This window comes from Melanaphis sacchari, unplaced genomic scaffold (genome assembly GCF_002803265.2).
Source record: "Melanaphis sacchari strain LSU unplaced genomic scaffold, SCAv2.0 Contig13_pilon_pilon, whole genome shotgun sequence".
NCBI lineage: Eukaryota > Metazoa > Arthropoda > Insecta > Hemiptera > Aphididae > Melanaphis > Melanaphis sacchari.
In genome coordinates this window covers 1,663,553-1,676,371 of record NW_020270588.1, presented here as the reverse complement: position 1 = coordinate 1,676,371, position 12,819 = coordinate 1,663,553, and the positions used below count along the sequence as shown (strand labels likewise).

The following is a 12,819-nucleotide window of genomic DNA, read 5'->3' as shown; positions in this document are numbered from 1 at the left end:
ACTACTACTACTACTACTACTACTACTACTACTACTACTACTACTACGTAGTTACCAAGTACAGATTGTCAAATTGCAGATCAATGACTCAAAATACGATCAATAAAAATTAAATTAAATTTTGGAAGCAATGAAAAAAAAATTTTGAGATAAAGATAGGGCTTATTTTTATGAACATTTTTTGTATAAGATACATTGTTTTACTGATAATTCTATTTATAATTCAGTAATTTCTTTTTACACCGATTTGACAACGCAATTAATTTCGAAGTTCTCTTCATAATAATCAATGGCCTCGTATATAATATTTCCATACCTATATGGATATTGATTTTGGTTTTCAATAATGAATAGTGAATAATGTATATAAGTATATTTATTTATTTTTTGTAACGTATATTTATGTAGAAAAATATTTATATTTTCTACTTTGATTATGATTTATACATCTAAATTGAAACTAGTTAGTAGTTACTACTGTTACTAGTTTGTACTTTTGAAAGGTCAGTCAGTGTTGTCGAACGTTGAAGGCCATTATCGTTGGTTTTTACGCGTATTATTTGTTCATATACATTTATCGAATGAGCATCTATATAATTTAAACGTGAGTATTTTATTTCAATTACGAATTACGATTCTATGTATAAACATGATTTCTATTATTTGAATACCTATGAATAATACATTCTATTTAATACCATTATTTTTTATTGATTTTTATTTATATTATATAACTGCAGACGACTAGAAATAATACAAAAAAAATAATAGTATTGATTTTAATTATTTTTTTAAATTTTAATTTATAAACGTAAAAAATTAATAAAATAGATAAGAAGCTAGTACGAAAAACAATTTTTTTGTCTTGTTTTAAAAAAGCAAAAATCATTGATAATATTGAACTCTCTATACAAAATGAAAATAAAATTTTATATGTTCAACTTCTTTTAGTTTTTTTCTTAAATTTATGCATGATAAAATTCTAATGAGTAAAATATTGCTCTTCAAAAATTGATTATTTTTGATATTTTTTTCTAGAAATACATTATACAACTAACGAGAGACCTCGTGTTTTTTCAAGGTTATTTAGGATTTTACAAAAATGTATAAGAAACACAAAATAATAAAAATTATTTTGTAGTTTAAAATTTTCATAATTTTTGATTGCACTAATATCTATAGTTTGACAATTTAACACGAGATTCTTTGTAAGCATTCAATGTAAATATTATTAAAAATGTCAAAATGTGAAATATCATAATACATTAATATGTAATATGTATATTAGGTATATGAGAAATAATATTACATAAGTCCTGGCAATATAACTAATGAATAGCTTATGAGTATTTTATTTGGTAAAGTACGATATACTTTTATATACAATTTATAAAGGAACTTAACCTATGAAGTAGTTAATGGTTGGTGCCTGGTAGTTGTTTTATGATATTACAATATATAATATAGCTGGCGTATGGTCATAGGATATAATATTATAATTTAAAGTGCCTCTGAGAATGGAACACCACATTATTATACCGTGGCAAAATAATGTAATAGTACATGCGTATTGTAATGATACGATTTTTAACGCGCGTTGCAAGAGCCGTCTCCGTCACAGTTGACGAGCCACCACGGCGGGCTAACTTCCAACCGTAACTATTATAGTTCAGGTTATTACTTATCAAAATTTACAATACGACTGTACAGGAGGTCCACGTCCAACTATGTATTGAAGTCCGTGCGCGACGGCGTTTAAGGCCAATTCGCCGTTTGTTGCGCGTACATATTATATATACTTACACATTATTACTTATTATACGTACATATCTACGTCTACCTATACACAAATGTGTTTTTCATAATCACCTAAAAATTGTGATATTAAAAGTATAAAATTTACTAGATCACCGGAAGTTGTGGAGTATATTAATATGATTTACTAATAAACGAATTCTATAAAAAATATATAAAAACAACGAATTAATAATAACTTTAAAAAACAAATACAATATTTTATAAATATTTAAAATAAATAAAATTGATATATTTTTAATTTTTTTATTTTATTGTTACAATTTGATTAATATATATTAAACGACGAAGCGTTCTATTAAAAATTATAATACACATCAATACATCATATGATTTTATAATAAATTTCTATTTAAATATTTAGTTTAACTACTAATATATTATTCATTATTGTATTCTATCTAGACCATCCGAAATTTGACGAAATAATATCTTCATATAATTATTTTTCAACATTTTTAATTTTTAAATGTCTTTATATAATGCCTAGTACAGTAGTACCTATAATAATAATATAATAGTATACTAATGCATTTTGATTCATAGTTGACTCACGGTTAATGCAATTAATGTATAATTTAAACACAATTATCGGTTAAATACTTCCGATGGAATGTTTGGAATGAAAATTCTTTGTTAGAATTAATCACTTAAACAATTGTCCAAATATTTCATATTCTCACACTAAAAGATAAAGAATAAGAAAAAAATATAAATAAAAAATAAATGAAATAGGTACTTAATGAAAATTAAACTTTTAAGTAAATAGTTAATATATTTATTTATTTTTTTTTTTAATATTGTAAAATCAATAACATTTAATACGAAAATAATATTAGATAAATTTCAGTAAATATGCCTATAAATATTATAGGTATTAATTTTGCACAATAATGCGGAATAATACTAGGTAACTATATTCTTAATGAAATGTATATAATAACTGTATCCCAATGGCCTATGCCATCGAGTGTAATTTTATTAATAAAAAAATAAATAAATAAATAAATGCTAACTATATATATATATATGATTGCATATTATAAACTGTCGTATATTATGTATAATGTTCAACTTTTTCCATAATTCTTATTCTTATAATAGTTTTTTAAAAATTAGACCTTTTTTTACGTTTACTTACTACTTTCTGACGACACCATTGAGTTTTATGATTTTGTTTCAATTACTTAGAAAATAAGAACAACCAATTTCTCTCAATCTCTTCAAATATCATTACAGTGCTATTTTTCTACTTTTCAGTAAAGGAAAAGATGAAACATATTTTATTTTATTTTTCTACTTTTCCAACTAAACGTTTGAATAATTTCTATTATTTTTTTTCCACCAATTTAGTTAACAAACATTACTAAATATAAGTAGTGTATACTTTATTCATATTGTATGTTTGAATAGAGTTCTGGTAAATTGAAAAATAAGTTATGCACTGGCAATGTCACTTGTCAGGTATAAGCGAAGTGCTACAGTATATAATTAAAACTTTAGAAGTTAACATTGTTAAATTTATTGATTAGGTAATAGGTATATTTTATAACTTCATTTCTTCTTGTTTGATAATTCTTTTTGGTAGGGCCGTATTACGCCACTTAAGCTGTTTAGGCTAAGCCCAGGGCGGCTAATTTTAAAAGTCGAAACAAAATATCAAATTGTTTATGGTGTGACCTGAAAATGACGTTTAGATATTATTTTTTTAATTTAAAATATAAAAACATGCAATAATATGAACATAGTACGATATGATACAATATAGATATTAACTGCAGTGTTCAAAATAAATCGCAGTCGTAGTTAAGTATATATACCTATTATTGGAATTTAGATTATTAATATTATTTTATCATATAGGTAGATTGTAAAGTAAGGAAACATTAAATTCCGCATTGGCCGTATTTGATTTTTTTATATTATGAAACGAGTATATTTACATTTTTCGTCGTAAATTTTATATCGTAGGTAGTGTACATGTATTATGTACACTGGGAGATTGCAATAAGTGATGACACCCAAAATATTATAAGGTACATGCATGTTTATTATTTTATTATACCTTATAGACCATAATAAAATCCATTAGTCGTTTAAAAGACGTAATTTGCCATACTTTGTTTTTTATTGTTATAAAAAAGCGGTTTCTTATGTGTCAATTAAATAATTTATTTTAACAATTTATTAGTGTAATCAATTTAAAACAAAATGTCTTAGTATATAAATTTAAATAAACATATTCTGACCTTGTTGTTGAAGCCTTATTATCAATATAAAAAAAATATTAAAATAAAATCTATTTTTCATGATGAAACTAAACATAATGATTTAATTACTTCCGAAAGAAAAAAAAATTAAATCGATATCTTTTTAGTTATTTTAATCGTTAATTAAATGAACTTGACAAGAAAAGAACTGCATATCACAATTTATTTTTGTTTTGCCGTTTGCTTTTGTTGTCAAGCTTGAAAGTCTTATCACATGATGATATTTTTAAAGGAGCTATACAACTTTGTAAAACATACTACGATGAAATAGATTTTAATAAATTAATAAATCTCCACATTAAAAAGGACACATAATACAACTGGTTAATGATGAAAAAAAAATATTCCCAAACTTCTTCAAATTTTATAAGAAAATAACTTAATTTTAATATATCCTATTATGGAAAAATAGTACTAAGAATATATAGATATATCTATTGCAGTGACTACTTGTTCAGCTGAATTCTCTTCTTATTTTTTTATAAAAATTACCTTCGATCTACGATGTCGCAGCATCGATTAAATGCGCTAGTCCAGCGGTTCTCAAACTTTTTATTTCGCGTACCACTTAAGTATATTATCAATCAGTCGCGTACCACTGAAGATTAAAAATCCTACCACCATGTGGCCTTCCGCAGTTCCGCGTACCATCATGTAGTCTTTCGCGTACCACTAGTGGTACGCGTACCACAGTTTGAGAACCGCTGCGCTAGTCACATTATATATTATATGATAATCAGTTATCATATGAAATTATTGAAGACTGCTTGCGAAAAATAAATCAAAATAGATACGTAAGACAATATTTTGAATAGTAATAATATATACTTGTATATACATTTTTTTTAAGTTTGCTTAAGTAATTTTTATTTATTAGATGTAAAAATATAATATTGATTTCATATTTTTATTTTATTAATGATCATTTTTAAAACATGAAGCGTGATAGGCCGTTTACGTATCAGTGTACCTATCACTTTTAGGAGTAAAATATGAATTTATAAATAAGGTAGTAAATTAATTTCAATTTCTATGCGGCAAAAACCTAAATTCGGCTCTGCTTCTTGGTCTTAAGGTTTCGAGTTGTTGTTATAATATACATATACTATAGATGATATTGTATTATATATACATTGACACATTGTCAATGTTCATTGTTATGTCATCGTAGATCCGTAGAATGTTCTATATAAATGATATGAAATATTCATCCGATTTAAAACCAATTGTGTATACATCTAAGTATATTATTATACATCCCACCAATTAGACACGTCTCCTATTGTATAGTAAAGCTATATACGATATTTCTATAGTTACCTTCGGACTCAGAAAAATGTATTAGGAAACTATATAGTTCTCTGTCATCGGTTTAAATTGAAAAAAAAAAGATACCTATGTACAACCTAGTGCCTACTACCATTGGTTATAATTGCTACTTAGTATTTATGAAAAAAAATAATAGTAAGCTACTACATTCTATAATACAATACGAATAGTTTTGTTAAACCAATTCAGTATCTTCTTCTTTCTTTTTACTATGTACTTATCATATCTAATGCAGTCTGTTGCCTGTTGGTATATTGATTGGTTACAAATTACAGGCCACATTCAGTGATGGTATTACAGTGGAGGCAAGTGTATCTCACTTTATATTTTGTTTATGTCTACCAATGTTTCATTTGAAATGAAAAATGAGAATTAAATCGAAACGTTTACCGATAACATTTTTATTTGTATTTATTATATTAATTTTTTGTATTTGTACAATTATATAAAGGTAATAAGATTTAGAGTATATTTTTTTTATAATTCGAAATGAAGGTATATAATTAAGGTAATTACTTTTTAATACTTTTTATAATTTATAATTTGCAGTATGTTTGAAGTCTGAGAAAATATAATCTTTAAAAACATTAAGTGAAGAGATAACTATTATGTTGAAATAACGTAGTCCCCCTCAACAATCACTGGAAAAAAATATTATTCAGTTAGAAAAAAATTCCAGTTTCATTAGTGCTCAGTACTGATTTGGCACTGACGTCAGTAGTCAATACTATATAGTATAACAATATTAAAATATATAAGCATTTAACATTATGACATTTTATGTTCATAAAATCATAACTTATAAGCTATAAGTTGTAATTCCTTTTAAAATCAAAAACTCGTCGATTGAAGATGGAACTTATTGCAACACCGTTAATATCATTGTCTTAAGTTTGCTAATTAATAAATTAGTTTTAAAAATAAATAATTAATTATATATATACAAAACTGTATTAGGAATGCGTAATGTAAGGTGATACCAATAATACATCTTAAATTTAAACATAACAAAATAATTTAATTTAAATAGGTAGGTATATTTATTTCGTCACAGTGTTATGCAAATTTTGTATATTTAGTCTTAGATATATGTATCTATGTATAGATGTGTGTCTGAATCAGAGACATTGAAACATCTGAGACGTCCTTATTCACAGATACAGACACAGACACAGACACACACACACACCATTCGGCATGACAATATGTCGGTCGAACAAATAACAATAATAATTGGTGATTGTCCTTGTACGGCTTTACCAGCATATATTTATCTTTGTACTTTATAGATCAATGATCGTATTATATTCAAGCGATTTTAACATCGTTATGGCGTTGACAGAGTGCCGTACACGAACGTCAGGAACAAGGAAATCACGATCTCCAATTAGTAATTAGTAATTACTAATTACCATTGTCTAACTGTCCACCATAGACAATATGGTATTTAAACTATTCAGTGAATTGTCATTTGAAAAATAGAACATTTACCATCTGGTAGTAGCCAGTAGGATATCTTTAGCACTTAGTTAAAGGATATATCTTAAAATTGTACACGAAGGGATTCAAAACGGAATTTTTATGGACAAACTACCACAAAGTTCAGGTAAATAAGTTTTTTTTTTTAAGGCCTTTGAGTCCATAAGGTAAAAAAGGTTTGAAATATAAAAAGTCCGTGATAAAAAGGTCTGACGCATATTGTGATGCACAATTAATTTTTCTTATTAGTAGGTATCAATATACATTTGAAAAATAATTAAAATTTTTAAATGTCATATTATTATGATTTCTGATGAAATTAATAAATAATTTTGTAGGAACTAATAGGTATCAGTAATATCACAATATTTGATATATATCTACTACAACTATTTTTTTGTACTTTGAACACGTCAATATGGCTTGACTTTTTTAATTTAATATACTATTGCTTTTATTTTAATTAGGTATCTGGTTTGTCGAATTTTACTCATATAATACATATTATATCCGTTGTAGTCAATAAAAATAAAGATTTTGAGTTTTTAGGTGTATAATGTGACTAAACAGTTGTATTTTTGTTAGTATAATAATTATTCGACTAAAAATTACAATAATAATTTTTATAACGACGGTGAATATTTTTACCTGTGTTTTTCTTTTTCAAATAAATAAAAACCGGACTTTTTTCTTCAAACTTTTTCTACTACGATTCGTTTTTATGTTAAATTTATTTTCATTTCAACGTACTGAATACTGATCCATCTAATTATCTAATTAATATACCTAACTAATATGTTTAGAAAACAAGTTCAGATTCCTTATAATATTCTAATTACCTATATTGTCTTATTTGTGTGTACATCCTAAAACAATACTATCAATGTTGACATTTGTTTGGACTTGGATCACTTGCTTTATACGAATTTTGTTAAACATGGTCTGATAATCATATCATCTATAACCATCATGTCCTGGTTACACTATAACAGTGATACGCGTTATCTGGTGCATATATTCAGAAGAAAATCGGTATCCATAACCTTATCACCGCCTTTTCAATATCAGTTATCAATTATTATAATATTCACATTACACATTATTAATATTATTCACATTATTATATATTTTAATATTCACATTATTTCACGTTTTTCAAAGGCTACAGTCCAAGTTTTTGACTTTGAGTTCACATTTCCAGTAGGGTAAGCAATAATTTATTTTAGACATATAAATATTCGCTGTTATAGTGCTTGCAGTTATTTCAGTTATTTGGATACTATATTCAAACATTTTAAAACTCATTTTTTCGAAGTTTACCATTTTATAGTATTATTCTACAATACCGTATTCTGTGATTTTTTTCATTTTAGTGATATTAGTGGTTTTAAGACAAAATTTTTCCTACCTTAGACCTTTATTAAATTGTGATTACGTTAGCTATAACTTATCTGTAAATTGAATTAACGTTAATTAACTTTACCATTAATTATAATGTAAATCATTTTTGTTAAATTAATCAGTTTGATTGCAATCATACTATGATTAAATACAAGTTTAAACAACCTACTGTTAAATAATATTGTATTTATTCGTTTATTAATTTAATTTTTATATTTATTATTTAATGTGCTTGTTTTTAAGTGACATTTATTAATTATTCATTTGTATTTTAAAGGTAATAAATTAGGTAATTTGTTTATTCAATTAATAATTTATAATATAATAATTCAGTTATGGTAGAAATATAAAAAGTAATCTGTATATTAATTCAAAACAATTGAACAGTCTATAATGTACAGAATATGTGTATTAAAAATTACTAATATTTCATACAAGGCTTGTATAATATGTTCTTACAATAAGCATGAATATATACATGTATAATTTCATGATATATAACTTAAATTAAAAAAGATAATTTTTTCTAGTTAATATTTTAAATATGTATCCATATTAAATTGGTAAAAAAAGTTTAATTTAATAATTTTTTTTTCAGCATTATGTTGAAATCATTAATATTACTTAGAGGAATTCACATATCCAGCACAAACTGGTCATCTAGCAAAGCACAACTTTTAAAATTAAGAAAAAAAACAGGATATCCGTTTGAAAGCTGCAAAAAGGCTTTACAATTAAATGATAACAGTTTAGAAAAGGTAAAATTAATTAATTAATATATTTTAGTATGTATAATATTAGTGATAATATATATTTTTAAACAGTCAGAGGCATGGTTAAAAGAAGAAGCTCAACGGCTTGGTTGGGCAAAAGCTAACAAACTTGCTAATCGTGCCACTGCCCAAGGAGTTATTGCGTTTGCAATTGATAGTCAAAAAGAAATTGCTACTATGGTGGAAGTGAACTGTGAAACTGATTTTGTTGCTCGTAACAAATGTTTTCATTCTGTTGTAGAAGTAGTCACTTCATCTTGTTTAGATTTTGCTAAACAACAAAAAGCATTAGAAAATTCATTTTCAAAGGTACAAACATAATTTTTAGCTAAAAAAACTTTGTTATAGTATAATTTGCTTTAGGTTAATTTAAAAAGCGGTGATTTGATGGAGTTAAGCGGTGCTGAAGGTAAATCACTGGCTGATCATGTTGCAGTTACAATAGGTAATCTTGGAGAAAATGTTACTCTCAGACGTGCCACATGTTTAAACACTAGAGACACTGGTTTGAATATTATGGGCCTTACTCATCCAGCTAATATAACTGGATCTCAATTTCTTTCTGGTAAATACGGATCACTTCTAATTTACCGCAAACAACTAGATAGTGAAAAAATTAATCAAAGGTCTATGGAGAGTTCTTATGATGAAATTCTTCGTCAAATGTGTCAACATGTTATTGGTAAATAATACTTGTTTTTATTTGATTTGTAAAAACTAGTTATAATTTGTATAAAACAAATCAAAGCATTTATTCTATTTAGGTATGAATCCAAAAAATGTTGGAGTTCTAAATTTAAAAGAACCTATAAAATCCGAAGAAGTAGTGGCTGCTAAAACATTAAATGAAAATGATGATTCGTCCATGGAAAATATGGATGAAAAAAGTTCAGAATCTACTATTGAAGAGGATGGCATGCTTGAACAAGCTTTTTTATTGGACCCATCTTTAACTGTAGGACAAGTAGCAACTGATTATGGTATTGATATACTAGATTTTGTGCGTTACGAATGCGGTGAAACATAATTACTATATTTCTGTTAATACTAAGTAATTTAAATTTAATTTTTAATGATTAGGTTCAACTGCATTTTATTATAGTTTGACAATTATAAAAAATATAAGATAATGTTTTATTTTTTATTTTTAGTATTAGAAAATAATTCTTTATTATGATTTTGTTGTACATTTATTATTTATCATTGAGTATCCTTTATTCTAAAAATTGTCTTCTTACTTATTATATTTTCATATCACATTTTAATTTTCTGTACTGCATTGTTACTTAGTTTTCATCAGAGAACTTACAATATTAAAGCATATTTTCCTTGTAACATAAAATAGTGAAACAGCATAGCACCTTGACACTGTGGAGAAAACATACCTTAAAGTAGATCTTTTAATCATATATGGCGGTACAAGATTGAATTTTCTTAGTTAACACACACATTACTACTTGCTTAGTTTTGAAAGTTGCAAAATAAATTTTATTTTAAAAATATCAGTATGAATGATAATTTTATTTATTTTTTATTGAACTTAAGCCCGACTACTAGGGCCATTAGTTGTTGTAGGGGTTATGAACTGTTTTAGAGGTAAGGTTGGTAGAGTAGGTTGTTTTGACGATTGTTACGGTAGTTACGGTTGATAGAAATACATGTATGTGTGGCAAGGTTTTTAACCACTATGAACCCAAGTGGTCACCCATCCGGGAACTAGTAGCTGTGGTCGTTACTTTCTCCCAGTCACTTTCCGTAACTGGTAACAGCCAACGTGCCATACCAATTACCAAGCTACGAATGATAGCTTATAAAACTGACTTTTGTAATTTGTTCATAATTGGATTTTTATGATTTATTTATCAAAAATAATTTTTAATACAATTGAATTATTCAATGCTTTTTGTGTCATGGACTTATGGTCTTAATAATTATTGTTATAACTTATAACTTTAATTTTTCATTGATCGCAATGCAAATATTAATTGCGTCACACTCAGTAAAGTTGCTTTTAGAAATTATGCAAATTTTTTTTGTCGGTAATCATAATTTAAAGATCATAAAGCTTATACAATAAAGAAACTTTTCACTATTTTATTATGATAAAAATTTAGTACTTGGTTTTAATTACAAAATCAGAAACATCACTTGAATTATCTATATTATGAAGAAAACCTAACTTATAAATTTACAATTAATGCATTATTTGGTATATTTTTATGTAATTATATAGTTATTTCTATTAGTAAATATATAGATTGAAGGTATTAATAGTTTTATATGAAAACTGAAAGAAACTTGTTAGACTATTTTATGTGTCTTTTTTGTATCACAATTATTGATGGGCTTAACTTTTAAAAAAATGAAAAAAAAACAGTATGTCTATGGTCTATCTAAGTGAATAGATTTTTGATCATAATATTTAATTATCTAACAAAATTACTTATTAGGATTTAATATAAATTAATTTAATTAAATCACTTAATTAATTTGAATCACGATCCTTAAATGTGATATCAAGACACTCTGACATGTTCAGAGATGTATTGAAAGATTTTTCTCCAAATCATAATTTTTACTGCCCTTTTTATTTTAAAATTATTCAATGTCTTATTTAGAAAAAAAATAAAAACATTAAGAAGCAACTTTATTAAACTTTTTAAGTAATCAATTAAAGTTATATGATGCAAAATTCGGCTTATTCAATTATTTTGCTTATAAAATTAAATAATATAATGGAACAAGCATTAAAAATATCAAAAAGAGTTTATAATAATAGCAACTATAATTTAATTAAGTATTTTATATAACATATTTATTTAGAAATATTAGTTATTTAATACAATATTATGGTATATAACAATGACATAATGATACGTTTATAATACATGTACTAAATTATATTTAACTGATTAAGTAGGTTATACTATTTGACATTTGTATATATGAAATAGCTTATAAGAAATTTAAATCTTAAATTAAACATTTAATTATGATATACATCCTTAAATATTATTACTTTATTAGTTTTATATGTGTATATGTATAACTTATTTACTTTTGTATTATTACTGAATATAAATATTTATTTAAAAATAGCACTTATACTTTAAAAAACATTAGTAAAGTTCCATTTTCATTTTACTGTTCTAAATACACCATTTGACATGTAGTTTAATAAATAAACTTTTTATCACTTAACTGGAATGTTTATATAAGTACTGGTCAAGTTTATGATACTTGACTATAATAATTAAACTATTTAAACTCAATAGAATTTAGCTGGTATACAACGAAAAATAAAGAATTAGAATCATAATATTCCTATAAATAACATTTTATTTTAATAAGTAGGTACTCATTCCGTTTCTATTTTTTTTTATTTGACTTCATTTTATTGGTCAACCAACAATTGATATTTTGAATAATAGATACATATTTAGTTGTGATACTTTTTTTTAAAGCTTCAATGTGATGATGAAATTCTCACAGTTTATATTATCCATTTCACTTAACATTTAAAACTATAAGTACTTATTTTCGATTACCCATGATTTGAAACTTAAGTTATAACTCAAAGATTTGTTTAAGAATTCTAGAATGTATATAAATCTTATTTAAATAATACAGGAAATAGAAACAAGAAGAAAAAAGTTGTCATTTATAAACACAAAAACATATTATATTAACAATATAATTATTGTTATTTATTATTCTATTATTTTATTTATTTATTATTCTGCGATTGAAAT

General features: G+C 25.0%; 1 protein-coding gene across 2 annotated transcripts; it reads left to right on the top strand.

The window, feature by feature from the left end:
- The first annotated feature begins 6,928 nt into the window (after nt 1-6,928).
- LOC112591592 (elongation factor Ts, mitochondrial) lies at nt 6,929-10,166 on the top strand. 2 transcript variants are annotated; one of them, XM_025335437.1, is made up of 5 exons: nt 6,929-7,020; nt 8,893-9,052; nt 9,119-9,376; nt 9,431-9,749; nt 9,832-10,166. In XM_025335437.1, the coding sequence occupies exons 2-5, from the start codon at nt 8,897-8,899 to the stop codon at nt 10,092-10,094; spliced, it is 996 nt and encodes a 331-aa protein (XP_025191222.1). In that variant the 5' UTR covers nt 6,929-7,020; nt 8,893-8,896; the 3' UTR covers nt 10,095-10,166. The 2 variants fall into 2 exon arrangements, with proteins under 2 accessions (XP_025191222.1, XP_025191221.1); XM_025335436.1 differs by lacking the exon at nt 6,929-7,020 and adding an exon at nt 7,977-8,098.
- The last annotated feature ends 2,653 nt before the right edge of the window (nt 10,167-12,819 follow it).

What these genes read in the sequence shown, in the direction of transcription:
- LOC112591592 (XM_025335437.1), top strand. Translation starts at nt 8,897, where the DNA reads ATGTTGAAATCATTAATATTACTTAGAGGAATTCACATATCCAGCACA. An exon ending in TAGAAAATTCATTTTCAAAG is followed by an intron (nt 9,377 to 9,430) that starts GTACAAACATAA and finishes AATTTGCTTTAG; the next exon opens with GTTAATTTAAAAAGCGGTGA. An exon ending in AATGTGTCAACATGTTATTG is followed by an intron (nt 9,750 to 9,831) that starts GTAAATAATACT and finishes TATTCTATTTAG; the next exon opens with GTATGAATCCAAAAAATGTT.